The 27,688-nt window shown below is 40.1% G+C and overlaps 1 protein-coding gene across 2 annotated transcripts; it reads right to left on the reverse strand.

The window, feature by feature from the left end:
- Positions 1 to 1,442: 1,442 nt before the first annotated feature.
- Positions 1,443 to 25,123, reverse strand: gtf3c2 (general transcription factor IIIC, polypeptide 2, beta). Of its 2 annotated transcripts, none has more exons than XM_075459361.1 (20): positions 24,869 to 25,123; positions 24,077 to 24,178; positions 21,942 to 22,515; positions 21,572 to 21,699; positions 20,780 to 20,970; positions 20,421 to 20,509; positions 20,054 to 20,131; positions 19,248 to 19,352; positions 18,790 to 19,017; positions 18,553 to 18,664; positions 18,335 to 18,446; positions 12,934 to 12,965; positions 12,665 to 12,794; positions 12,290 to 12,434; positions 9,533 to 9,694; positions 8,638 to 8,716; positions 7,914 to 8,042; positions 7,585 to 7,788; positions 6,002 to 6,109; positions 1,443 to 4,730 (listed from the first exon to the last, which is right to left on the reverse strand). In XM_075459361.1, exons 2-20 carry the CDS (start codon positions 24,099 to 24,101, stop codon positions 4,539 to 4,541), a joined length of 2,823 nt encoding a protein of 940 aa, XP_075315476.1. In that variant the 5' UTR covers positions 24,102 to 24,178; positions 24,869 to 25,123; the 3' UTR covers positions 1,443 to 4,538. The 2 variants fall into 2 exon arrangements, with proteins under 2 accessions (XP_075315476.1, XP_075315477.1); XM_075459362.1 differs by lacking the exon at positions 24,869 to 25,123 and adding an exon at positions 24,286 to 24,339.
- Positions 25,124 to 27,688: the final 2,565 nt, after the last annotated feature.

The raw sequence follows: 27,688 nt of genomic DNA on the forward strand, positions 1-27,688 counted from the left end.
TTCGACTGCTTCTTGCAATCTATCCACTTTCTGCCTGTCACAGAGCAGCAATCGTCTATTATCTTTCAGTAAACCGTTTTTACATTTGATCTATTATCTGACACACACTATCATATCAGCCCAATACAAAATGAAGCAAACAGTGGTTGCTTTAACTATAAATGATGAGTTCTTTCAGTGATAATTCTAATTCTGTCCTTGTAGTTGCTTTAAATAAAAAGTCCAAACCTCGGTACGGTTAAATAATTAAACCAATTTGTTAACAAGCTTGAAAGCACCGGTATGTGCTCTTGCTCTTTTATCATATTCAATTTAGACTGAAATGCCTGCAGTTTGAACTCAGCATGCAAAACGTTACTGACATCTTGGTAATTTGCGTCAAACTTATGGATGGATGACTAAAACGGGGCAAAACTGAAGCTTAAAGCGGGGAGTACACTGCCTTCTGGTTTTGATCTACACGATGGCGGTGCTAACAAGGACGATCGAGGCCTCATCAGCATCACTCTCTGGGGACCACAAACATCCACAGCATGTGTCACACAAGTCGGGGTTGATGGATTCGTTCAATTCGGTTTTTATAGCATTTTACAAGCAAAAGAAAAACCAACGACATGCCTGTAATGTTTCCCAGTTACCGTTAGGTGTTAATGTTAATCGTTGCTTTCAAAGGAAGGACAGTCGTGCATCGTGAACGCTTTATTGACATCCATCCATGCATGGTTGTTAGCTGTTACTCAGTATAATGTACAGTGAGGTGTTTCTCATTCAACTGCCAAACAGAATATGTTGACACGCCATGCGGAGGATTAATCAAAGAATTAAATCTTTAAGATTCTATATTTTCACCAGTTTTTAAGGAGATCCTGTATATTTACATACATTTTCCTTTAAAAGAAATACTCAATGAGAATATATATGAACCAAAAAAAACAAAACATGGAGAGTAATTAAAAACAAAGTGGATGTAATTCTGACTGATGCAGTTTTAATATACATGCAGAGTGGAGTTCTCACATACGAGCTCTGGTGGAGCTGCACCGTCTACAACAAGTCTTCTCATTCCAGAAAAAAACACTTCCTGTTTGCTCACTACGAAAGTTTAATGTCTGAGAATGCTGTTATTGTGCTGTTTGTGACAAATATACCGTGTGTGACTGTTGTAAATATGTCAAATATTGTGTATGACTCGTGTATACATGTGTAAATACATCTACCCTCCTTGTACAATCAATCGAGTGTACTGGTGATGTGACATAAAACCACTTGTGCAATGTTTGTTATTTCATTTTTATGTGTGGCAAGAGTTTTTGTAAAGTGAAATAAAAGAGTGCAGATGGCCTGAGGCTGGATCATTTAGCAGGTGAACGTGTCCGTGTTTATTATATGCAACATTTCAAAAACAGCAACAGAAAGCAGGCAATGCATATTTTTGATGCTTTTTATTCAATATAAATTAATAATATCAGACAACACTGTCATTCTGAAACTTTCAATGACATTTATAAATAATTGGGGGAAAAAAAAAAGCATGTTTTAAAACCCCTAATTGAACTTAGAGAACAGAGAAACTGTCACCTGTAACTTTCCCTTTTAAAGATAAACATCAATAAAGGAAGGGAAAACAACAAACTACTGGAGAACAACAAGAGAAACAGGTGAAGGAAAGATCTAAAATGGGAAATCTTAAAACGAGAAAAAATTCAAGTATTTCGCCAGTTTGTAGCCTGAGTTTTTAACATAGAAACAACAGCAGAGTCTCAGCACCGTTGATAAAACCATCCCCAGTAAGGAGGAAGGAGTGAAGCCCAGTTAGAGTCAGCTGACAGAAAAAGATCGACTAGTTTGTTCCGCTTGGTTCCGAATTCATGCCTTTGATTTCCACCCACAGATGCTGGTGAGGACTTTGTGGTGCATTCACGTTCACATTGTTAGCTCAGAAATGTACATTCAGAACTCTTCCACTGCAGCATTTCAGTATTTAGACACCTAAGTCATGGAAACTTCCCATTAATTTCCACATTAACTAAAGCCACATGCTGCTAAATATCTGTGACAGGCAGGTCAGAATAAACGAATAAGTGTTTAAAATAAATGCTCATGTTGCTCCTGACGCTTTTTTTGAGTTTCTAATCAGTAGTATCTATTCATCCGTCTATTGTGTGGTATTACAATACCATCTCGCAGTTATAAAATGAGCTTAATGCTGCCAAATTCAAGCAATTTGTTATTCAAGATATCTAAAACTAATTAAAGAATGAAGTACTGGAATTAGCTGACAGCTGGTTACATTTTGAAAGCATCTTCTTATGACTTTAGCATGTAATTATGAAGAGAGCTGCAGTGCGCTAAGCTTTAAAACAAACTTTTAACTATTTGTTCCTCTTTGCACCAATATAACCTCACCATTGTCTGTAGAGCAGAGCGCACAAACCAAAAGGAATGGTTTAAGTAACCAAATGTTTGTTTTTTTCAGCTGAGCCCAGGCGGGCTCTGTGGGAGGGAGACTTTGAGGGTGTTAAGACCAAATCAGAAATTAGAGTCATGAAAAAGGCCCAATCCCAATTCCCTTCCACCTCTGCTTGGCAGGGATAAGGTACCCCTTTTTGTATCAATGGGTAGCGGCCATCTATCGCTTTAACTAGGCTTCTGAGGACATTTGAATGGCAAAATGATGATCACTACTCTTTGTTTTTCCAAAGAAAACAAAAATAACAGAGGGCTACGGCCAAGTGTTAGAAAGTGGGACAGGACCTGCATGACTGGGAGCAACAGCACCTCAGAAGAGGCTTTAAAAGCAACGAACATGATCTGTGATGGGATGTTTGTGTTAGCAAACAGAGAATATGAGCAAACACGTTGTTCAGGTTAGTCTCATTTCTCACATTTTGACCAGGGACAGACTGCATGTTGGTGGAGGAAAAGATAAACTTTTAAGACAAAAGTGACTTTAAGCACTTGTCTGGTTCTGAAAGGACTGAATTAAGCCCAGCTGACACTGAGCAGGGTGCACAGACCCTGTTCTGTGTAAAGATATGTTTCCGTTTCCGTGACCGCTCTTTGTCACAGCTCAGGAAGAAACACACGTGTTCTTTAAAGACTGCAGCTTTCAGGCATTCACATAATATGTCAAACACACAAAGCAGCAGCCCCAGAAAGCAGCGGGGGAATGATAACAGGAAGCAAATACATATATATACATAAACTGCCCTTTAACAACAAGCTGATAGTGGCCCAGTCAGCTGAAGCTATGACCAAACCCTCTGGTTCCACTGCTCTTAATTCAAAACTAACCAAGCTGTAACTTTTAGGTGTTTACTAAGTCAAATTTATGAATGAATAACACTGAATAGGTGGAAAACAGCCAAACAATCTGCTCACTATAACCATTAAAAACACAAGGTTTGTATTTGCTTTGAGCTCCTGGATGATCTGATTGAAATTACACTCTGCAGTGATCATCAGTGGGGAATGGGGCAGGCATGATATCCTGTACCCGTTACTATTAAACAGCCTAATACATGCTGATGTTACAGCTGTTGAATGCTTTCTTGTTTTTCCCCTGGATGTTACAGGGGTGTTGATTCCTATCTTTGTTGCTATGGAGAAGCTGAGCTGTTTTAAGGTGAGACCAGGCATCTAGATCTTTTTCAACATTATGCAATTATTGTATCTTAAGAGCTTCTGATGAGGTCACTGCCAGCGTCAGTGTTGGATTGATTAGCTTGAATTCGGACTGGGACATCAATCACCATGAAAATAGTCCAGGTTTCAAGCATTCATGTCGAGCCTATTTCCTGCATAACATCATGTCTGCTGTCCTGAACACTATCTTATTGGTATCTGGGTATCTTCACTGTAATAAAAAGGTAATGAGAAGGAGAGGTCGTAAATCATATAATGCACATTCATTAGCTGCTGGCCCCCCTTCGCTACTGACTGCACAGTCAGAGGGAGGCGGGCCCGCTGTGGACGAGCACAACTTATCGGTTGTGTGCCGACTATTCAAAATGTTGCTGTTTTGTGGTTAGGCGCCTATGCAAAATATAAAGTCCTTAAATCTACCGCCACAGTCACTAACTGAGCTGAAAACTAACTCTTGGCTGTTGCTGAGTTACTGAAATATAAACCTGCATGTCCATCACAGAACGACAAGAAAAAGAAAAAGGTCAGAAAGTTTTCCATCGATGAGCGTTGAAAAGGCACTTAACTGCCAGCTGTCGGGCGCGGCGGGATGCGCGGATGTGATGATATGTTTGAAAAGCAAGCAGCGCCCAGTGCTCGGTTTGTGATGATGTTACTGGTGAAAAATCCTGGTTGATCCAAGAGTTCGTGTGAAAGTTTTACTGTTGTTGACGTCTGCAAACTGTCGCTTTGAAAACCCAGAATTTGTTGTGTCGCACTCAGGATTAATCCTCTGGTGATATTCAGGAATATATCCAGACGACTGTTAACACACAAATGTAATACCTGATATCATAGTTCTTTGCAGCCTGACCCAAAGTTTCCCAGGTCTGTGTTTCTGCTGACAGCTCCTGCTATAGCTGCTCCGTCATCTCTTCGCTCTGGTCTTTGGCGGGGAACAGAGCGTTGAACTGGGCCTGGCTTTCACCAATCATCTTCTTGATATTAGGGCTGATCAAAGTCCTTAAACAGTGAAGTCTCAGCAGACCTGTCTGGCCCCCGGACACAACCCAAACATGGCTGCTCATGTTTGGGTTAAAACGCACCTGAGGAGAGGAGGGAGACAGTTTATGCTTGTTGTTTCTGCTCTGAAAACTGTCAGCGACTGCATCTGTCGCTGCAGATCTCTTTGAACAGGCTCAGATGTTGTTTGTGTCATTGCTGATAGATTTTAAGCCTGGGTTGGCTCACATAACAAAGTGTGATGATGTGTTTCGCAGGGCAGACGATGAACAACTCCGACTGGTCTGCTGCCCTGACTGAGCACCTCAGGACTGTGCAGCAGTCGTTGTTTAGCTTTCACCTTTTTCCACCTTTATGCATTCAATCATACACTTTACGCATCCCTTTCAGATGAATGACAGCTGGGTTTGGGCACTTTAACATTGAATAAGTGTAAGTTTAAGCATTAATAAGTTGTTAAAATGCTGCCCATCCATATTTTCAACATATTTAAAATAGTTATAACGGGTTATTATTATAGTTCTTGGCACGAACAGTCCTTAAGAGACCAAAAGCAAGAAAACAATAAATGTCTGTAACTTATAGCAGAAAATGAAAGAGTAATAATGCTGTGTCATCGGCATTGTATTACGCTTAGGGTGTAAAAGCTGAATGGCTCTGTTATCAATCCCTTCAGGACTCCACATACATCATCTTTGCTGGTCTTAACCCTGAATCTTCTACGACTACTTAAGATATAGCTATCATAAAGTAACGACACTTATCTTCTCTTCTTTCCTGTCTGAATGACTCGGCTGCACCGTCAGGAGGTCAATATCTCTGCCTCCTCCTCCCTTTCTTCTATTTTTCTCCTCATCCCTATAAATCCTCCTGGTGTGCGTCTTCTTTTATTTTTGTCTTCCCCATCTTAAGCCAACCTTTCTCCTCTTTTCGTCAATTTATCCCCTTTGGACAAAGAGCCAGTAAAAAACTCGGAGGCATTTTTTGGTTTTGGGATTGTCCCTCGAAGTGCCCCCTTGATCATTTCACCCCAGAGGGCACAGCAACACCCACAGCTCTGCCTCTTAAAATTAAACACATCAAATCCTCAAATGGTTGCTTTCCATCTCCCCCTCCCTGCTCCAAATGAGGGTGAGATTTTTCTCATTTTACACATCATTACATTCAGCCTGACTTTATAGCTGCCCATCAGAGGAGGCAGAAGACAAAGGAGGAAGAGGCTCCTCTCACATATCTCACCTCTGGTTCCTTTCCCTCATTCTGGAGTTTATCTTTCCTTTCCCCCTTTACTCCGTGCGGTGATGCAGCAGAAGTCTGATGACACCTGTGCGTGTTCGAGTGAGGTTATTTGTACCTTGTATAGGGCAGCCAAAGACATCCCATCCACGTCCGTATTTGCTTTTCCCTCTGTGTTTTTCATGCGTTTCCAGAAAGCTCGCCTCTCAAGTCCTGCCAGGGTCCGCTGAAAATCAGAGGGCAGGATTGTAGGTGTTAAATATGCAGAATGTTCAGGAGCGCAGCAGCTTCAGTCCAAATGTAAATTTCCACCAAGTTTTAAGCTAACTGGCAAAGAAAATATACAAACATTTCCATTAAGAAGTTACAGAAAGATGAAAATGTTGCAGAGTTCAGCACAGATCTGATATTTACACCTCTGTACAGCAATGGTTCTCAATGTTTTTGAGTCACAACTTATCAAAATAGTCTGTTTGCTGGTAAGGACCCCTGAAAGGAGCAGTACAGGCCATGTAATTAAACAAATCTGCAGTGTTGTTTCTTCCACAACAATCTCCTGACCACTGGGTTGAGAATCATTGTTTTACAGGATGTTGTGGTTGTTTTACCATAACAACGTTCTATAAAGTAGCATTTTTTATCATCTCAGGGTTTTGTCCTGTCTATAAACTGCATTATAATGAGCCATTCCAAAATGACCAATTAGCCTGAGGACTAAAATACTGAAGATTCAAGTTTAAGCCTGATTAAGAGCTCAAAAACCACATGCACATGCACATGAAAGTGCTGAAGGTAACCCTGCCCTGAAGCACACATTGTTTCATCATCTGTTTTACAATAAAACTGACCACACTAAACTAAATGTAAACTAGCATTTGAGACCATAAACCCATTAGGAAAATGTTGACTGCTTTGGAACCAATTTGGAAGGTGATTTGGACCAAAAGTGAATATTGATACACAGTTTAGATACTTGTGTCTACAACAAATATCTAGTAGCATAATAAATAACTCTCCTACTCTGCGATCACATATTCGGTACGTTAAGACAGCTAATTGCCCAAAAAAGCTGTTTTGTTTCTGTTAACACAAGTATAAAGACAACATCATCTGACCAAATCCCGTAGCCAATTCTTTGCTCTGAATTTGGCTTTTTTTCTCATGAAAAATTGAAAAGTTCTTTGAAGTGTGGTCAGCTGATTGCGCTGCTGCAGGGTTGTTATAACAAAGGTTTACAACAGAAAGTAGCAAGCTTCTCTAAAAAGAATCCCTAAATGTGTCACTAGATGCTTTTGGTAAAATAATTCAACAACGAAGTCATGATAAAACAAGGATTAATGGCTCCCTTTGGCAACTGAAAAGTAATTGTTTTCTTTCTAATCTTTTCTTTGAATCATGTCTAACTTTTTCTTCATTTAGCTATCCATCACTAATGTTGGCAAAGTCCAGCCATTGATCCATCTAAATCAGAATCTAGCTGATCAAAGAGCACGAACACGAGAACCCGAGCAGTTTTCTCCTCATGCTGCTACAGACACACGATCGTCAGAACAAAAAAGTGCAAACATCACCGGGGGGCTGATGTTTAACGATCTTTAACGTTTATTCTGTTTGGGCTTTACTTTGTGCCTCGTCTTCTGTGAGTAAGTAAATAAGAGCAAGAACAAAGATTACTGTGATTAAGGTTGACCATCAACACACCATATTGCTGTCTGTATAGTGCAGGTAGTATTTCTTCACAGCTTCTTTGTACGTCTGTAACTGCCGATGAGAACAACTGTCTTTTCCAACCATTCCTCCCTCAGAAGCAGCATCCGTCTCTCTTTCTTTTTCTTCCACTCCTCCCATCTCTTCATTTTCTTCTTCAGTTGCATCACAAGGCACCAAAGATGTGACGTAGAGGGGCTGAGGGGGAAACGGTTAATAAAAGGGACGGTTAGCTGTTAAAGTGTGATGCATTATTTAAAACTAAAGACAGGAAGAAAACACGAACAAGGAAGAGAAGGGGGTTAAAAAAAAATAATACGTACAAAACGTCTCACAACTGTTCGTCTGAGGTAGGGAAGGGTGCAGTTCATCTGAGGTAAGACAGCAAAAATCACCTCACCGAGGTCGTCTGATGACAACAGACTGTTCAGCCACTCAGAATAAGACAAGGACTGCAATGACACAAAAACAGACCCGTCACAATCACTTATCAAGTCACAGGGAACAGGTTTTTGGTATGATATACACAGACTGCAACTTTGCATGACGAAAACTCTCCAACTGAATGACCTACTGGGAATTCTTTGAGCTGTGGAGCAAAAAGAAACTCCACAATATGAAATGCCATGTGATAGATGTCACTTTGAGTAGCCATATTTTACACCACAGTTTATACAAGGAGCAGCAAACTAAGATTTTTAAACTCTATAAAAAGGGAAAAACAAACAGGGATTAATTTGCCATCAGGATGCAGTCCTGCTCCTGTAAATAATCCATCCAGCTGGAATAATAGCTGAAAATCCAGGTTTACAGTTCCAGTTTAAATATTCATAAAGAACACAACGCTAGGATTACAGCAGCTTTTATTCTATGGGTTTTCTGGTACTTTATAACCTACCTTGTATGTTAATGTTAAATATTATTAATATATAAATCCAAAAAACAAAGTTCATTGGGTTTAACAATCAGGCCTGGTGAGTTTCCTGAAGGGAAAAGCTTTACGATGCCAAAGATTGAGGGTTGGAACATCACAACAGTCACACTCACCCAAACGGAGGTATTCCGAAGAATGGGAAAGTAGGAGCGCATGTTGTGGTCGAAGTAATGGACTCCTTGGGAGCCTCTCCTGAAAAAATATAAACAAATACATGAAAAATGGGAAGAACCTTCACGCACACAGTGTTGCATAACTCTGCTCAACAGTTGTTCGCATCTTCTGTGTTTTAGGTTTGCCAAGAAAATAACACCAATAGATTTAATGAGATCTTATCACAAAAGGAAATAGTCACAGAGAGCTGGAGGAATGGTGCATTTGATGCTTCAAAGGCTTTAACTGAGTTGCTTTATAATAAGGTCTCAGTTCGTACCTTTAATGCTCAGTTATAGAAACTCAGGCTGTTACCCAGCTTATAACATGAAGATTCCTTTAAACTAAACCTGTCAGAATCCTGTGAGACACGATTTAGCTCATTCCAACTGTGTTACACGCAGAACATTTCAGATATGTAGATGAATGTGCAGCTTCACTGTTGAGTTATAAGTTATCATTTCCAGCAGGACCAACAGCACACTGATCAAAGAAAGTAAATCCATTGACATCATAATCAAGTAAATCAGTAATTCATGATGTTAACACGAAGGTTTAAGGCTTCACATCTGACATCCGAGTCCATCTGTTATCTACAGTCTATGCATGAGATAAATAACAGTAAAGGCTCCATCAGTCCCTCTAAGGAACATCACTCAGTCACGCACATTCAAATTAATAATCCTCGTTGCTTTTTTTTTTAAAGACAAACCCTCGACAGCGACGCATAGAGCCACGACGCACAGGCGATATTTGCCATCGCACGAGATTGGACAGTACAGGAAATCCAATGTAAATTCCGTCATGATCGTTTTGTGAACACAAACGGATGTTATGACAGAGAAGCTTTCTTACGCTACAAAGGCACAATCTTGAGCAATCAGAAGCCCAGGTGCAATCAATGGCCAGCAGATTTCAGTGGTTAGGTTGCGTTTTTGAACAGTGATGGGTTCACAGAGCCTCCTCAGATCCCACGTCTTCACGTAGCGGTCCTCACCCGCCGTCGTCAACAGGTGTCTGGGGGAGAAATTGGCAGACAAGTTTCTCATGAAAGATATATCAATGGTAGGAAAACAATCCATTACTTTTCACGAGTGTGAATAAAGTCATGTGCAAAAGTCCTGAGTCACTTGTGACTATGTGGCTTAAATATAAAAAAAAAGCATTAAAAATGGTCATATACAAGGACTGGAGTGAAAATGAGTGAAAAAGCAGCCAATGTTCAAAGAAAACCTTCAGATAGCCTGGAGAAATATTGCTCAAGACCACTTGAAATGGTTGCAAGAAAGTCTGACTCATTGGAAGCAAAATGTAAAGAAATAGCTCAAAGCTTTTGTGCAGGACTTTTAAAAAAAAAAAAAAGGCTGAATATGTGAATTTCATTCTAATGCAACGCTTGAAGGAGAATTTATCATCCCTCCCTCCATTGATCAAATGTGACAGCAGTGTCTGCCATAAAATAAATGAAGACAGAGAAATCAATACAGATTTCAATGTGGTTGATGTGCGAAGTGGAGAAATAATGACAGACTGTTCATGTTTGTCAGAAAGAAAAGAAAAAAGTGTTGAGAACGAGGAAAAGTAACAGAAAGACGGCAGTTTTATTTCTTCCAATAAAGCTGTTTAATTAAAAGCAGTCTTCCATGTATCCTCAGGTTTCTGCTGCCAGCTGGGAGATTTTCCACGTTATTCACCTTTATTTAACATAAATGCTGTGTTAAAAAGGGAGAGAAGAGCATGGTTGTTTATCAAATGAGTCCCAGAAGTCCCCAGAGATGAACGATGCTGCAGTGGCGTTAATAGCATTAATTAATCTGAGACATTTCTGTACGCTACGACCTGCGAGCATGCAGCGTGAATACAAATTTATATTCACTTGTGCATGAGTAAGGGCTGTCTGGAGCGGGTCAAAGGGGCCCATTAGGACATTTAAGGGGGGCGCTCCTGACTCATTTTAGGGACAATACACACTGAATTGTGTACATATCTGTCACAGAGATGGGATGTCCAAATAATCTCTACAAACCATATGCTTATCAAGGCAGAAAAGCTTAAATCGTACAACAACAATTGGCACAGTAAGTATTTTTGGTGGATAATCAGGTACCAAGTAATTCAATTCATGTGGATTTTAGACCCTCAGCAACAGAGCTGCTTCCAAAAAACAGGCCCTCAGAATACCTGATTTTTAATAAAAAGCCAATTTACCCCTGGATATTACTTTACCCCGAATGCTGACTTGCACGTCATATCATAGGATCATTGAAGCAGAGAGAAATGATGTAAATGACCCCTCCATCGCTCATCAACTGCACATGCATTGGTTAAATAATGGAGCAGGAAAAAATCCTTTCAGAGGGAAAAGAGCCTCTATAAAGGTTAACAAAAAGATAACAGATACTGTCCAGTCAGCGTTCACCTATGCGCTCATATGGAGTTTATCTACGATGGTGTATCTCCACCTATGATCAGTTTAAACACTGTTATGTTGTTTTTACTTCAGACATTAAGCAAAAGTCACTCAATGACGAATTATCTCTTTTAGGTGGATTGTGAAGTTCCTTAGGTTCATACTTTTGTACCAAAATGAGATTTTGATGAAAAACTTTTTCAAAGTAATCAATGAAGCATCAGTTATCTAACAGTCCTGGAGTAAAGATTTAGTTAGAAAATTAGAACGACATTTCCCAGGGGTGGTCAAGAGTGGAGTACCCCAAGGGTCGATTCTGGTGCCTCTACCACCTCCATATAATTCTGCACAACAGTTTTATCCAACTTTTCTGCATTTCTGAAGAAATTTTGACGATAAAAACAAATCAAAAGAAACACCAAACTACCCATTTAGTTCAAATAAGTGCCTCTACCACCTCCATATAATTCTACACAACAGTTTTATCCAACTTTTCTGCATTTCTGAAGAAATTTTGATGATAAAAACAATCAAAAGAAACGCCAAACTACCCCTTTAGTTCAAATAAGAAACCTCAAAGTGAAGCAGAACTTTTAAAATAAAAAAAATCAGTTAAAGGATCCTCAAAAAAGTCCCTTCACATTAATCCTTAGTTAGCTATTTCTGTAAAATGTCAATTAATTGAGTGACTCAACATATTTGAGTGAATTAGTAGTTAAATGTATTGCATTACAGGCCGATTTAATTTAATTGGTTAACAGATTAGTGCCACTGACAGTTAAGTGTACACATTTAACAATAACGTATAACTTTTTTAGCACTTTACGTAACAAAGTCTTACAAGATAGGATTTTGAATCAACTGGAGACGACAGAGGGAGTCCCGACTGATACCTGCGTATACTGAAATACAGTCAAGCTGAGAAAAGACAACAGCGTGCATAACTTTGTGTAAGTTAGCAATTAAAAGAAAAAGAAAAGATTGTCTTGAGCTGGAAGAAAACAGCAACACTGAACATGTTTGACTTGAGCAACAAAACTAAGGCGAGAATCAAATATTACTCCCAGATTCTAAACAGCATGGATGATATTATTGAGTATCCACCATTTAAATCCATGTCGGTATTAAAAGGGGTCGCTGCTACGCAGTATCCTGTAAATCTAGCATCAGAACGCAGGTGAGTGAAGAGATGAAGTGCCCACCTGGAAGCTGAACAGAAGGCCAGAGCCAGGACTGCGTGGTCATGAGCAAGAATGCATCGATAGGGCAGCAGACTCATCGACCTGTCCGACTCTCGCACTCGCAACAGCGCAGACTTTGTTGACAGATCCCATAAACCGACTACACCTGCGGACGGAGACGGAGAAGGAAAGCAGGAATATGAGACACAAGGCGACGCAAAAACAAAAAAATGACTTGAAAGTGAAAGAGGAAGCAACACTTGCAATAGTTTTCACAAGCAATAAGACTAAAGATGCATTACAGATGGGTCTGAGGAGATCGAGGCTTCTCAGTAGTTTGCTCTTTCAAACGGTAAAGCAGTTAATCAAGAACATCGCTAAGGAAATAAATCATACCATCATAGAATCCAATAGCAATTATATTGTGTGGTTTTTGAGGCACCCAATCCATAGACAGGACCTGTCCACTCTTCTCATTACGTGGGGCTCTGATGGAGCCCAGTTTCAGTGTTACCACCCCTCGTACCTGCAGAAAACAAGATGGAAGAACAGTAACATTAAACATTTTATTTTCCATTTGGTATTCCCTGTGGGTGGCTTTGTGAGGTAACTACAGATTTAACAATGTGATAAAATGAGAAAGAGACACACCAACAAAATCCTACCTTGTATATTGGTGGGATTTTACTGTCGTCTTCTAGGGGAGACACACAAATTCAGCAAAATTAGCTACAAAGTTACACCAAGAAGTCTACTCAACTCAACTCTGTAGGTTAAAAGGATAGTTAGGTTTTTTTAAAGCTGGATCTTATTTCTGGCATAAAATACGTTCATCTACTCACCGATAACAGTTTGGTGAAAGTTGGCGTCCTTCGGATGATATTTAGATTACTGGAGATCGGCGTATAGCCATATAACGGGAGAGAACAGGGCAGAGACGATACAGCCTCTAAATAAGGCATTATCTGTCTTCATTTCACCAATACTTTAAGACCAATGAATGAATGAACACGTACTTTTGGACTGTTAGCTCAGAGCTGCCGTGTTGTTGTTATCAGGGGCTATCGGGGGGCTTATAGGGGGCTTTCTACACATGCGTCTCCTGGGATGACTTCATCGACGCGCGCTGCTGCATCACAGCTAATTTACTCCGTTAAGGACGTCCATCGTACTCAAAGTCGTCGTCCACGTCGTCAAAATCTGATAAATATCCTCCCATGTTGCACAAAAATAGCAGTAGCAAACTCTGTGTGATGTTAGCCGACCGTCACAGAGCATGGAGTGAATGAGCTGTGCTGCAGCGGCGCGGAGATGACGTCATTTCTGTAGATGTGTGTGTCGAAAGCCCCCTATAACCCCCCCCGATAGCCCCCAATAACAATAACACAGCAGCTCTGAGCTACCAGAGTGATCTTGAGTGATCTAAATATCGTCCAAAGGATGCTGACTTTCACCAAACTGTTATCGGTGAGTAGATGAACGTATTTTATGCCAGAAATAAGTTCCAGCTTTAAAAAAAACGAACTTCTCCTTTCAGGACTTTTTTAAATGCCACTCAGAAGTAAGAACAAGAACAACTTCACAGTGACACAAGTCATCAATTATTCAGATTTAGGGACAATTTTGTTCAAAAAGAGTCAGGGTACAATACGCAGAATAATTCTCCTTTTGTCTTCATTTGCACTTTATACAAATAAAAACCTTTAACGAGGAGATACTGGGAAAAAACGATGGTTTAGAAATATGTGGGTATAACTGTAGAATCAGGATTTAATACTATCATAATATCACAGAAACATGTGAATGATCAAACTTTATAAATTACACATATTTACAGTGTGTTGGACCACATTTACAGACAGACCTGGATGGAAACACTTGAAATAATTAAAAAAAACAACTGGTTGTTTAACAGCCCATTGGCAATAATTCAGCTGTGCACACCCCAATGATCATTGTTGTGTTTAAAAGATGTAAAATCCAATAACAAAAGAAGGTGTCAGACTGTTCTAAATCATTAGTTTTCCCTCCTCATCCAGTTCACATTACTGAATCAATAGTGTCCTCTTCACTCGTTCGTACTCTCCATCAACTTGCCTCCACCTAATTAAAGAAAGGACGCAACCTAATACTTTAATAGGAGCTTATTGAACTGTACGCTGAGCCTTGAAAAGACCTTTTCCTCTAAAAGGCCTCATTTGTTGTGAATCTCAATCTAAAAATGATCTCTAACATTACAATTATTAAACCTAAACTGACAAATGATAACAGGCTGATTGTTGCAATGCATCCTAAAGCGCTTCAACTTGGCCTCCATTTGACCTCCCCCTGCTGAACATCCTTCCCCGCCCAACCCTATGTAAGTCCTTGATGACTGACAGAGCAGGGATACACGATGTGTCAGCTACAAGGCCTTAAATTCGTAGCTTCCAACACTAACAACCCGCTTGGTGATGCATCTTCTTTGTCATTTCAATTATAGATCCTTGTCTGATGGAGAGCGTTGCTGTAAATTATGTGAGTTCACTACGCTGTCTCACATTCTCCCTATTGTCTGGTTTTCCCTCATTGCCTGCGTCGCTCTATACCTCCAATCCCCCCACCCACCCCTCCAATTCTGCCGCTTTAACAGCCTCCTCTTCTCATTCACTTGCTCATTCATTCTGGTGACTGAATGGACAAAAGCAATTTATAATTATCTGTTGCAAACAGCAGCGGGCTGGTGGAGACAGATCAACGTAGACACACATAGACACCCCGTTTAACCCCATTCAAGCCAATTTAACCTTTCAACTGATACGGGAAAACGACAGAATTAGTGCTTATCATGTCCAGAGTAATTCACCGGTCATTTTTCAGCTCTCCACATCTGTAGGCCCACTTCAAAGTGAATGTAACCCTAAAAGAAAACACTACAAGTTATTTTTCTACCTGGTTCGTGGAGATATTTGTTTAACGCTAAGATAATAAATGAAAGGTGTGAAAGTCACTTTTGATCATCAAGAAAATGGTCTTCAAAACTGCCCTCTATCCCCATCTCACTGGATTAAAGTCTAAGGCGTGTATGACTAATGGAAGAGGTGGAGCATAGTGATCAGGTTGGACACAGTTGGCTACTGTGCGACCTGTGAAGACCATCACATCAAACTGCCAAGAGGATGAGAAGAAAGTAAATCTAAAGGATTGCTTTTTTCCCCAGTAATAACACTCCTGAACTAAATCCACTCCAGTACTGGTAGGTTATCCACGGCGCTCTGATTGCACCAATGTGTGCAGAACTGATCCAGTAACCACCACCATCTCCTCAGGGAACATGAAGGGATAGCGTTACGCTGTCTCCTATAGGTTGTGCCGGGTCATAATTTCTGATGATCTAAACCTCCTGAGATAACCACACCAGCATATTATCATCATTTTTGACTGAACTGCAGACGTCAGCCTCACACAGCGAGACAGAAAGAGCTACCAACTGTCTCAGAGTCAATAAAACCTGCAACTACAACAGAGTTATCTGACAATGAGCGATTTAGCATTTCCATTTGGCTCAAAAGCAAGATGTTAGCAACGTTAGCAGGCTTTTTGACCTGTTTAAGGAGCTTTAGTGAAGCTTTACACCACGCTGATGGTATCTGTTAAAGGCTGTTGACATGAGCTGTGGGCTCTTCAGTAAGCAGAATTTATGTTGGATGTTGTAGCAAAAGCAGCTTTTTCACTTGCTCATTCTGGCAAATATGTTTCAATTTTAAATAAAACAAAAGAATAAACTAATAATATACTGGCAAATGATGACCATTCTTTGTTTGTCCTTTTCCTTAAAAGTGTGAAGGAATCACACATGAAAAGATGTAGAAATCAACAAATAAAGAACAAAAAAACAGGTATCGGTGCTTCTAAAGCTCAGTGTAAGTCTCAGTCTCAGTCTTCGGTGTGTGTTTCGGTGCAGTTGTTTTCAAATGTGTGGCAACCTTTCCATCCAATAACTATAATAACCTATTGCTGGAAGCAGTGGGCTGATCAGAAGCAGCGGCAGCTCTTTGGAAACAGAACCCAATGATCCATGACTACAAAATAAAAAGGAAACCAGAGAGCATGAAGCAGTGGGTGAAATGAAAAAACTCAAATTAAATGTCAGGTTTTATACAGCTTTTTATATCCAAGGACAGACACTGGACATTTTCCTGAGAAGTGAAGACAAGCTGGGACATAAACCAATATACTGCATTTAATTCTATAATTCTAATAAAAAAATGACAATAATAGCGCCCTTAAATAAGAATAAAGGGGGGGGGTGTCATTGATTAAATGTAATTTAGGCAAGTTCATTTAATTCAATTGTGCAAAGCTTTATTGAGAGATCTGGAGAGAGAAAGAAGAGCGCAATTTTAAACTAACAGTCCTGGATTTCCTGATAAGGGAATTCACAAATATCAGTCAACAATGATGCCACACTGTGCAACAGAGAGGACTCGTCCTATAGGATAAGGCTAAATGGGATGGAGAAGAACGTTGTGTCAACTGTGATACAAGAGTGAAAGCATTAATGTGTGTGTTCTCCTGAACTGAGATGATCTCAGACTGGTGTTGTGTTTACTCACATTAGCCCGTACCACTGGGCTAACTCAGACAGTTAAACACACACACACACACACACACACAGATGCAGACAAAAGCACGTTTCTTTGTGTGATGGATGTGGCTGATAAGCTTGTCATTAATCTCATTCACACAGTCTTCTATCAGCAGAGCTCCAGAGGCGGCTGACGCTGTGATACGAGTAGACTGGACCACAGGCTCCGCCATCCATAATGTCAGCATATACTCCTGGAGAGCCCTCAGTGGGAGCTTTCAAGTCTTAACTACAGTCATTTCTTAAGCTGCATGAAGCAGTTTTACAGACCCTCAAGCATTATACGTGCACACTTAAGAGTGGAGTTAGGGTCCTGGAAGATCCGGTTGTTTTATTAAGCACAAGATGTGGTCCAATTAATGAGCTCCGTGATGGATAATCTTGCTGTTTGATTGATTAGATACTCAGCACTGAGTTCATCAGGCTGTGTATAAACGCCTGCAACAAGACTGATGCTGAGGATATTATTCAGATTTTTAACCAACTAGCTGCATGGTTCCTGCTAACTGCAAACCGAATAGCTTTTTACACCATTTTCACATATTTAAATGACTTGATTAGAAAGAGAAGATAATGTACATCACTATATTTTCCTTTGCAATGCAGGTGTAAGCATGTGAGAAGGAGCGTTTTGCCTCGATAATACCACCAGCACAACCTCATCAACACTGGTGTGTAAGTACTCCTGAAACTATACAGTACAAAGATGTGGGAGGTCTTTATGAAACATAACAGCAGCACATGTTAGGTCAAAGATCAGGGGTGCAAAGTGCTTCCAAATGATAATGGCTCCCGTTAAAAAACATATTTTTTGAGCTTTTGTTGTTCTGCAAATTCAACAGCTGGGTTAAGTTCAGTAAGATGTGACTCATCCAAAGCCTCGCTGTTAAATTTTATCGGGCTGCCATAATAATAATAAAAAAAAAGAAATAAAAGTGCAGCACTAATATACTGCAGTCCTGTTTCCTCACAGGTTACAGCAGAGAACTGAAATAATGACTTTAGAAAAGCCAACACTGCCCTCTGCTGAACACAATTCATCCTACAGATGTCCAGTCGAGTAGTCTATTTTGCTCAGGAACCTTCATGAGTGAAATGACCCAGAAGTATCTTAGTAGCAGCCATGATAAGAGCTGTTCACACTCTCTCAGTACTGAGGAAAGGAACTCCAAAGCGTCCTTTAAGATTTCCTTTAGCACAGGATACCTTGCGGCCACAACTTCCATCGCAAAGTTCGATCATTTTCATCCAGAGTTTTCAGATGGAAACTCTTAACAGAATGAGTTGAGTTGAGTTTGTTGTCTTGCTTTTAGATTTTAACCCTTGTTCACTTGTGTCTACTTTCCATGGGTCTAAATTTCCCAGTTGAGAAAAACTGTGATGACACAAAAATAACTAATCTAAAGAGAGCAAGTTGTGATGAAGAGTCCTCGTCTTACCAGAAAGCTTTTTGTTGGAGAGCAGAGCATCCGGGTGAGGCAGGCTGTAAATGGTGACCACACCGCTGGAGGAGGCTACGGCCAGAAGACCCAACCTGGGCAAGAAAGGAGCCTGAAGGATGGAGGGGATGGAAAGCATGCAGGAAATCACATTTTCAATATTACATACTGACACCTACAGGCTAAAACGTGTACTGCATATTTAAACAACCTAATACCTTCCTGACACAGCTGGGAAGTTCCCAGGCTCCAGCAGGACACCACTTCAGGTGCCAGATGAAGCCTTTGTCCTGGGCCAACCCGTAGACCAGGGCTGGCTTGGCATCCGGTCTGTAGAGATGGCAGTGGAGGAACAAAAGATAACACAGAAGATAATGAGCTGTATGGACTGGCATACAGTGAAAAGAGTCAGTCTTCAAATATCTGCAGAATCCCACAGTCCGTTTCATGTGTACCTGCTGTTGTACTCCAGACTGCCACAGTCCCACAGCTGAACAAGTCCGGGTTCTGTGCAAGTCTGGTGTACATAGTGCAGGTCGTCCATTCCTCGATGACAGGCCAGAGCAACGTACTGAGTGGCAGGAGCGCCATCTGGTGTCGGACACCACTCCATGGCCCAGAGCGGTCCACCAGCAAACAGAAACATGTCCCAGCGATCCGGGTGAGCCGGCACCGCCTCAAACCTGCCAGGTACATTAGAACATGAACACAAACATCGAGCACCAAATCTGATTTTAGAGAAGTCGCTGCACTAAAACCAAAACAGGACGCCATCTCCCACTTTGACGGCTGATCAGTTTCACCTGTAGCCCGACCGGAGACAGGATTGCCAACATTCTGTTTCCAGTTTCATTAAGTCTACATCATGATATTCGACAAAAGAGATCGTTGTAACGTCTTCAGGCAATCTCACCTCCTCAGTGTCAGCTTAGGTGTCTCCTTCTCCGCGGGTAAGCCTTCTCTGGACACTGTGAAAGCGGCTGAACAACGCTCCTGAGGCAGGTATTTCTCCAAATCACTGAAGAACACAGAAAACTCACAAAATCTTACCAAGTAATTTGCCTTTGACACACATCTCACCTGAGGATTCATTTAGCTATCACACCTCTAATATTATCCTGAGCTTATCTTATCTCTGTTCTGATGCCACTTGGTGGAGCAAACTCCCCAACATTTCACATTAGAGAAGGTTGATGGGGATGGAAACACGTTTGGTGAATAACCTGTACTGTTGTAAACATTTCATTCATCCTGTGGCTGAAAAGCTGATTGATTAGCTGAAAGCAAATCAAAAATACAAAGTGAAAGGCCCCTCCAATCCCCTTTGTCATGAACTGGCTCCATATAAATACACTGAATCAAACTGAAACCCTAATCAAGCTCCAAATCTGAAGCTTGAGTTTCAAAACTTAATCACATTTTAACTACTGATTTGATCTGCTTCTATCTATTGTTCTTATTTCTTTCTTTTTTGTTTAAAACTTAAATTGTCCTTTTTATTACTACTGTTTTAATGTATCTGTAAAGCACTTTGAATTGCCTTGTAGTTGAATTGTGCTATACAAATAAACTTGCCTTGCCTTGCCTTGCCTTGCCTTGCCTTGCCTTGCCTTGCCTTGCCTTGCCTTGCCTTGCCTTGCCTTGCCTTGCCTTGCCTTGCCTTGCCTTGCCTTGCCTTGCCTTGCCTTGCCTAATCAGAGCCAGGATTAAACAAACTACCTTTGTGGCACAGCGTCCCAATCTTTAGTGGAAGGCACCCACTCTGTGAACACCCAGCTGCTGTAGTGCTCTTCCCGGCTGAAAACACACGTGCACACACACACACACACACACAAACACACACACACACACACACACACACACACACACACACACACACACACACACACACACACAAGTAAAAACAACCTTTGTGATGCACATTTCCTGGCCTCAAACTGCCTTTACAGAATATTTAGAAGATGCATTTTATCCATAATAGATTTAGTAAAAAAAAAGCACTCTCTAGTGATGCTTTAAGCCTCAGGCTTGCAATTTGTGAACAAATGAACACAACCAGCGTGCAACAGTGGCTGAAGATACTTACAACTTCTTGGTTGTCTCAGCAACGTCCCAATGAGTTTTCATGGCACTCAATGGGAGCCCGTTGTAGGCTTTGCCATTCGAGCCTTGAGCCTGCGAAAAGCAACCCGGATGAGTGTGCATTTTATGCTGCATTATCTATACACGTTTCAACCTATAACTTTGCAGGTGATGGGTAATTATTTTTCCACTCAGGATACATTTTGCAACCAGACTTGCAACCTCAATGTAAATCTAACGTACAAAGTTGAAAAGACTGATCAATAACGGCTTAATAAGGTTCAAACTCACTGTGCCCACAAACTGAAAAAGTGTGACACCACATTTTAAAGGTATACCGTCAAGATGATGAAAACCACTAACATTGCTCCTCTTCACGTGAAACACTGATGGACTTCTTCCATATGCAACAATGTCTGAGTCTGCATCTGAATTCTCTTCTTCCACTTCTTCATCTTCCACTTCATCAGCGTCTTCCTCTTCCATATCTGGCACAAAGTCTTCATCCTCTGCAGCGTCACTGTTGTCACTGTTGAGACGTTTCCTCTTTCGGCCTTACAGCCACACAGATATACAACAAAGAATCAATGTCAGAATATATACATGTTGCATTGCAAACTCAACAATTAATTGGTTAATATTACTAGCAGTTAAAATCCTGAATAATACCTGTGCTTGTAGCCTGCCCCTGACCACCAAAACATAGCTGCTATGACAGGAAATGTTGGCATGTTGACATACATATTAACCTCTTTACCATTAACAAAAAGATTGGCGTGTGGGACTGATATCAACAAATCTATCCTGTATACCCAATCAGCCAAAACATTAACTAATAGTCAGACTAGAAGAAACACAACACAGAAACCACGGATGCCACACCCCGGATCCAAGAAATGTCCATCATTTGGACCCTTTTCTAGGAACCTGGGTCTGTTAGGGGATCCTTTCCTTGGTTAAAACAACCTCTGTTTGACCGTCGGTGTTGTTCATTTAAGCCGATCACTCAGCAGAGAGCGCTGCTCAGCTTCAATACTTTCAGTGCAGATTTTATTTGCAGGGTGGTTGTTTCAACATGTTCAAAGTGTAGTTTATAATATGTCATGCAAATTTAAAGTAGGTTCAGTACATTCAGTGGCAGGATTTCCATTGTACCTTTGCTTTTTTTCAGATTTCTCTGCTTTGAGGCCTTGTCTTCACTTTTGGCAGAAGGCTGGCAGTCTGGTTCCTCACTGGAATGAGAGAACACCTCTTTTGCCAAAAGGTGGAGGTACTTCAAAGCCCTGGAAGAGTTTGCTAACATTAGTTTTCGTTAGTGACTGCTGACATTCGGATTTTAATATAACACTTGTTTAGAGCTGCTATCTACTACTGAAAGAATGAGTACTTTAAGTTCACATGTACATATATCAACTGTTGGCTGTTGGTGGAAGACATTTCTTTTCAGTTCTGCATGCACATGGCTGACAGAAGTGTAAATTACCAGTAAAGTTCTGGCTTTATACGGTAACATCATGTAACTTACGCTTTGGCAGCCCCTCTTCTGCGACGGCCACCTGGTTCAACCTCCTCCTCGGGTTCGGTCGGAAGTTTCCCTGAATCCTTCTCACACTGTGGATCTTTAACTTCCTGTACAGGCTGCTTCCTGACATACTTTCTCTTTGGCTTTGGCGTTCCATTTTCTTGCTGCACAGCATTTTCAACTACACCCTCTCCAGCTTCTCCAGCTGGGTGGTCGCCATCCGTGACGGCAGCTTTCTTGGACATGTTTTTTGACAGTGACCTCTTGGCTCTTGCTCGCCTTTTAGGCGTTTTCGCAACAGTTTGACCCACAGACTCTGGAGTTCTTTTGTCCGTTGATTCATTTCCTTCATCTGTAGTTGGTTGTGCTGCTGTCTTAGCTTTTCTGTTTCTTGCCGCACTCCTCTGAGAAGCTGCTCTTTGCCCACCTGAGCTCTTTCTAGGTGTTTTCTGTTCGATACTTTTAACGACATCTTTGTCATCCGTTTCATAATCAAGATATCTGGAGTTTTTCTTCCGTTGTCGTCCTCTTGAGCTGGGTGTTAAATGTGGACTCTGCTCTGGTGGCTTTTCTTGCCCTGCAAGGACAGTGACATGATTATTTTATATGGACACTGAATGCAACCACTGGGAAAATGATGGAACCACCACACTTGGAGGATGTTTATTCATTGTTTTCATACTGTAAAAACAATTAAAAAAAAACACAGATTTGATAGATAAAACCTTTCTTTAATAACTGAACAATCTGGCAGCAAAAAATATGGAATCACCCTAAATTTTCCATTTCTAAAGAGAGTTCTTGCAGAGCCTAACAGGAAGCATGGCCCCAACAAGAGAGCTGTCAGTAGAAACAGTGGAAAGGATTACAAAACTCCTTCAAAGGAGGTTATTCAACTCCGAGTGGGGCAAAAGATGTTGGTTGATCACAATGAGCTGCGTCTAAAATTTGGAGCAGGCACTAAACAAATGGGAAGGTTGTAAAAGGAAAACATACAGCACACAACACGCTTCCCATTGAAAATATAGCCAAGAACCTGAAAGAAATGCTTCATGACTAGACTCCATCCTGCTCAGCTGATCGTCAGCTGCTGTAACCCGACTGATGAAGTCAAGTCCTCAAAGAATTCAAGTTGTCACGCAATCCAGAGGAGATGAAACAAAGCACCAACTCTGATATTTTTGGTTCATGGTTAGATCATTTTTCAATCAACTGAATTTTCTGCTCTCTTTGTTCTATTAACTTTTTTGTTTAGCTATATTTTACAGCCAGAAAGTTCAGCTATTGAATTTTATCTTTAAAAAAAACCCAATGAACATCCTCCAAGTGTGGTTAGTCAATAAAGTAACCACTTAAGTAGAAAAAAAGGTAAAAATCATTCAAAAAAGACCATTAGAAGCATACAGATTGACACATCTTGCTAACTCACTTTGATTTGACACCTTTGGCAAGTACTTAAATATAATTCCATAATGCTTTTTTTAATCCCCGAAGGGAAACTGTAATGGTACAGTGGGAATTGAGGAGGAAAAATAGCTCAATAAATTGATGGATAACGACATAAAATAAAATAAATGTCTGCTGACAAACTTTGAGTAAGTTAAGCAGAGGTGGTTGAAATCTTCAGGGATTGTCATGGATGGATTTTAATGCTTTAAGACGCTTTAAGAAGAGAAGAGATTAAGGGGTTCACCACTCTGAATGACAGCGTAGGCAAATAGTTCAACAGCGTGTAGTTGTAAAGAATTTTGGATATTTTACACCTATACAACTTTATGCCAATGGTATAAAACGTTTAAAGAAGGTCTGTGTCTGTGCCGTTGAGGCTGAATGATATGGTTACTGCCAATCAGATGGCATGCACACGCTGCTAAATGTGTTCAAGACAGTACTGTAAACTGCAGTGATCCGCTGGACAAACCATGTGATGACACCAGTTATACAATACTTTCAGCGTTTATTGTAAGTAACATATTTGGGAAGGTGACAAATTCCCATTCCCTAAACAGATTGATGACATCTCATGCCTGAAAAGGGCCTTTTTCCCATTTTTAGGAAACAGTGCTGTGACAAACAGTAACGGTAGAGCACAAGGACTAAAATAAGGAGATAAACTACCAATATATGTCTATTCAAACCTTTTTCAGAGTCGATTTGATCCATAGGCTCTGAGTCTCTGGCGTCAAAGTTGTCCTGTAAGATGCTTCCTCATGTATGGGGCAAGTTCAGTCCTCAATGTGCTGCACAGACAAGAGGATACATTAAGTTAAAAACATGTATTGCTACATAACACACAGCACAAAAATGATAAAAACAAAAATTCAGGAAATATGAAACATAAGATTACCAAAAAGATTCATTACTGTGGCTTCACACATACAGTAATATTTCATCATGCCTTGGGAGTGACTGACTCAAACCACTATTTAACAGACTAATGACAAAAAAATAAATCCAAAGAGACGTATTTGGTATATTTCAGACCCTATTAACTTGCTAGGTACTTTGAAAAAACGACAGTGGAAAAGTGGAGCCACAAAGTCAGGCATATTCCTGTAATATTATGCCGATACCCGGTTGCCTCATACTGACACACCAAAGCCTATTCAAAACCAGACCATTTTACGCGGTTTCAGTCAGTGTAAGTGTACATTTGTAATACATTGGCGAAGAGTTCATATCACTCATAGGTAAACACCACTTATCATTTCGGCACATCTTTAAAAAGTAAAGAATAAAATAAAAGGTAAGTTAAATGAGTAATAAACTCGTTTGTTTTTCCAGCAAGTCACAGTCTTTTAGCCAAGCTACTTAGCTAACACAGACGGCGAAGCTAACTGGCTAAAGTAGCATTGAAGTCTATCGCTACATATACTGTCATACGCTAGATAGCAACCGATTAGTTGAAATGGCCACCTTTATAAGCTCACCGTGTGCTCGACTTTGGCTTCCTACCGGGTGGCGATGGCTGTAATACCATGTACCGAACACGGAAAAACAGCAGACCAGCCACTCGAGATCGAATCCCGAACAAAGCTCTGTGGAAGATCGATTGACTCGTGAAGTCAAATCTAACATAAAAATCCAAACGTGTTTCCTGTTTCACGGTCGAAAATCTAATGACATATCTTGTGTTGTTCCCGCTGATTCTGAGATGTGATACCTAAATTTTTCTTACATCAGACCGCCATGTTAGTGTACAGGCATGGGAGTGTACACCGCCCCCTACCAGCGGGAAGTAGCATTACAACGGTTTAGTTGTTGACATCAGCTAGGTCTTCCACAGTCTAATAAACTGGACATAAAATGTCGTATTAATTCCAAACTTGGGGATTTTTCAAAAGTATTTTAAGTACAGCAATAATTTCGGTACTTACTTTGAAAAATAAGGCTGGCATAAAATAAAGAATATATCTTGAAGGTGGTGGAAAAACATCATAAAAACATGTCTTTAAAATACAAAACTGTTCGAAAACAGACTGAAGTGTGCTTGTTGCTGCCCTTTCATTCAAATAAAAAGTGACAACGCCTTTAAATAAAGATGATGCAATGCATTGGCATCCGACACTGTTGCAATTTGATGAGCTTGATGAGCTTAAATAAAAATAGTGTTTAGAGTGTATGTCCTTTCATCAGAAATTCCAAATGTAAACTACTCTTTCTTACTTTTTCGGTGCATCTGTAACCTGGTGTGGTAGTATGCTTTTTTCTAATTATGCAAGTGTATGACTTAAATATCTAAGGATACAGTCTGAATATGCACAAACCTTATTTGAAACTTTGGTTTTAGTCCCGTTAAACATGCCTAGACGAATGGCAGCCAGCAACATAATAGATATTTGGTAAATAATGGAAAAAATCTTTGTGGTGTTGCATCTCTATGAACAGTTGTACCATTTTATCAAAATATATTCACATTTCGACATCTCAGCTGGATTCACGTGCAGTTACAGAGAGGGAAATAGGAAGGGTGAAACACAAAAACAGTAACATCATGATAAGGCTATGTTAAAGTTGGCAATGGCTCGAACATCCTCCTTTGTATTATTAATCACATTCTTCCCACATTTGTTATGCATCCACCTGCTGACATGTTGTCTTTCATATCCTTGTTACTTAATGAAGTCTATGTATTGTCCAGAGTCCAATATTAGCCTTACAATAGAATTATATTAATAATAACATTGTGCTCTGCAAAGAAAGATTGAGGAATATCATTTCAATTAATTCCAAGATTAAAATTAGATTAATTCAAATCATAAACACACATCCATCATCTGTCATGTTTACCGACAGCCCTTACCATATCCTACTAAATAATGGAATCAAGTTATCTTGCATCAAGGAATAAAATAAAAACATAAAGGTGCCAGTAAAGCAGCATCTCTGTAGCTGCCATTTTTCTTTGTTTCTTTGTATTTCTTTACCAAACAAAGGTGAAGCCTCAGAAAGGTTTCAAATTAAAGTATAAGTTAATAACTTTGACCTCTGCAGGCGCTTCAAAATTATTCTAATGAGGCAATGTAAAAACTTCTTATAAACAACATTAAAGCAATAATCTTTTATGGGAGTCATTCAACACAAACCTAGTCATGAGTCATGAGCAGAAAAAAGACACTTTCCTCCTTAAAACCACCGTGTTTGTGGTTTGTTCTGCACTCAGTCATGACCAATAACTACGTTAAAAGAACATCTGAAGTGTGAAAATGGTGTCAATTAAGCAGATGTAAAAAGAGCTCTGACCATTGTGGTTTTTTCAACCCGAACCAACCCAACCAGGATCTGACAAAAGTATTCATAAAGTGTTGTGTTATTGACTGAATGTAACCTAGAAGTGTCAGTGTCAGGGGTCTATGTGGGTGTTAACGGAGTTGAACGCATCTCCTGTTTGAAAGCACTGCATTTAATCACACGCTCCTGCCTTCTCCTTCCTCCTGAAGAGGACTTCGTTGCTTAAAAACATTGAAGACCTGACTTTAAGTGGCAGAAATATTAAACTGGTTTGTTTTAGATTGCGCAGGTGTACCTGAAAAATCGTCCACAGATTGACCAATTTATTGGAACCACTGATTATGGGATCAAAGTCGATATTTAATTCGTTTTAAGAGATCATAAATCATAAAGACTGAAAACGACAGACCTCTGTGGTGCACCAATTATAATCATTATTCCCTACCATTATGCAGTGATTCACAAAGAAAATTATGTCCCGGGAAAGCTGAAAGCAGTACAGCAAGACCCTTAAAAAAAGAGTTTTCAATCTCAGGAGACTGGAAAAAAAAAATCAGACTTACAAGCAAGTGTTAGAAAAGATGAGATTCAATTCTGAATCAAAGCTTCAGTGACAGAGACCAAGAACAATGAATTCAGAGAGCTTACTCAATGTCTTTCACCACTTCTTGACAGTGAATAATGTCGAATAAAACTGATAAAATCATGCTTTTTGAAATACTCACACAGAGCTTCTCTTAAACAAACAAAAAGGGTAGTAGCTGAAAAGACATTTGATTGAGGGCATGACAGGTAAAGCACTTAAAATAATGAAATCACGCTGACATGATTGAGATTAAAGATTAAAGTGTATTTTTTTTGCTGAATGTTTATTAAGTCTGGATTAACAGAAGTGCACAAACGAGGGGAAGCCGATAACTAAATACATTTATAAATGTAAAGAGCTGTAAAAAAAAAAAATATACAAGTGTTTAAAATGTGACAAAGAAATACATGATAATCATTTCTGAGAACAGTGG

The sequence above is a fragment of the Odontesthes bonariensis genome, chromosome 24, assembly GCF_027942865.1.
Source record: "Odontesthes bonariensis isolate fOdoBon6 chromosome 24, fOdoBon6.hap1, whole genome shotgun sequence".
NCBI classification, from domain to species: Eukaryota; Metazoa; Chordata; class Actinopteri; order Atheriniformes; family Atherinopsidae; genus Odontesthes; species Odontesthes bonariensis.

What these genes read in the sequence shown, in the direction of transcription:
- gtf3c2 (XM_075459361.1), bottom strand. Translation starts at nt 24,101, where the DNA reads ATGGATCAAATCGACTCTGAAAAAG. An exon ending in TCAAATCGACTCTGAAAAAG is followed by an intron (nt 22,516 to 24,076) that starts GTTTGAATAGAC and finishes CTGTCCTTGCAG; the next exon opens with GGCAAGAAAAGCCACCAGAG. An exon ending in AAATCTGAAAAAAAGCAAAG is followed by an intron (nt 20,971 to 21,571) that starts GTACAATGGAAA and finishes TGTGGCTGTAAG; the next exon opens with GCCGAAAGAGGAAACGTCTC.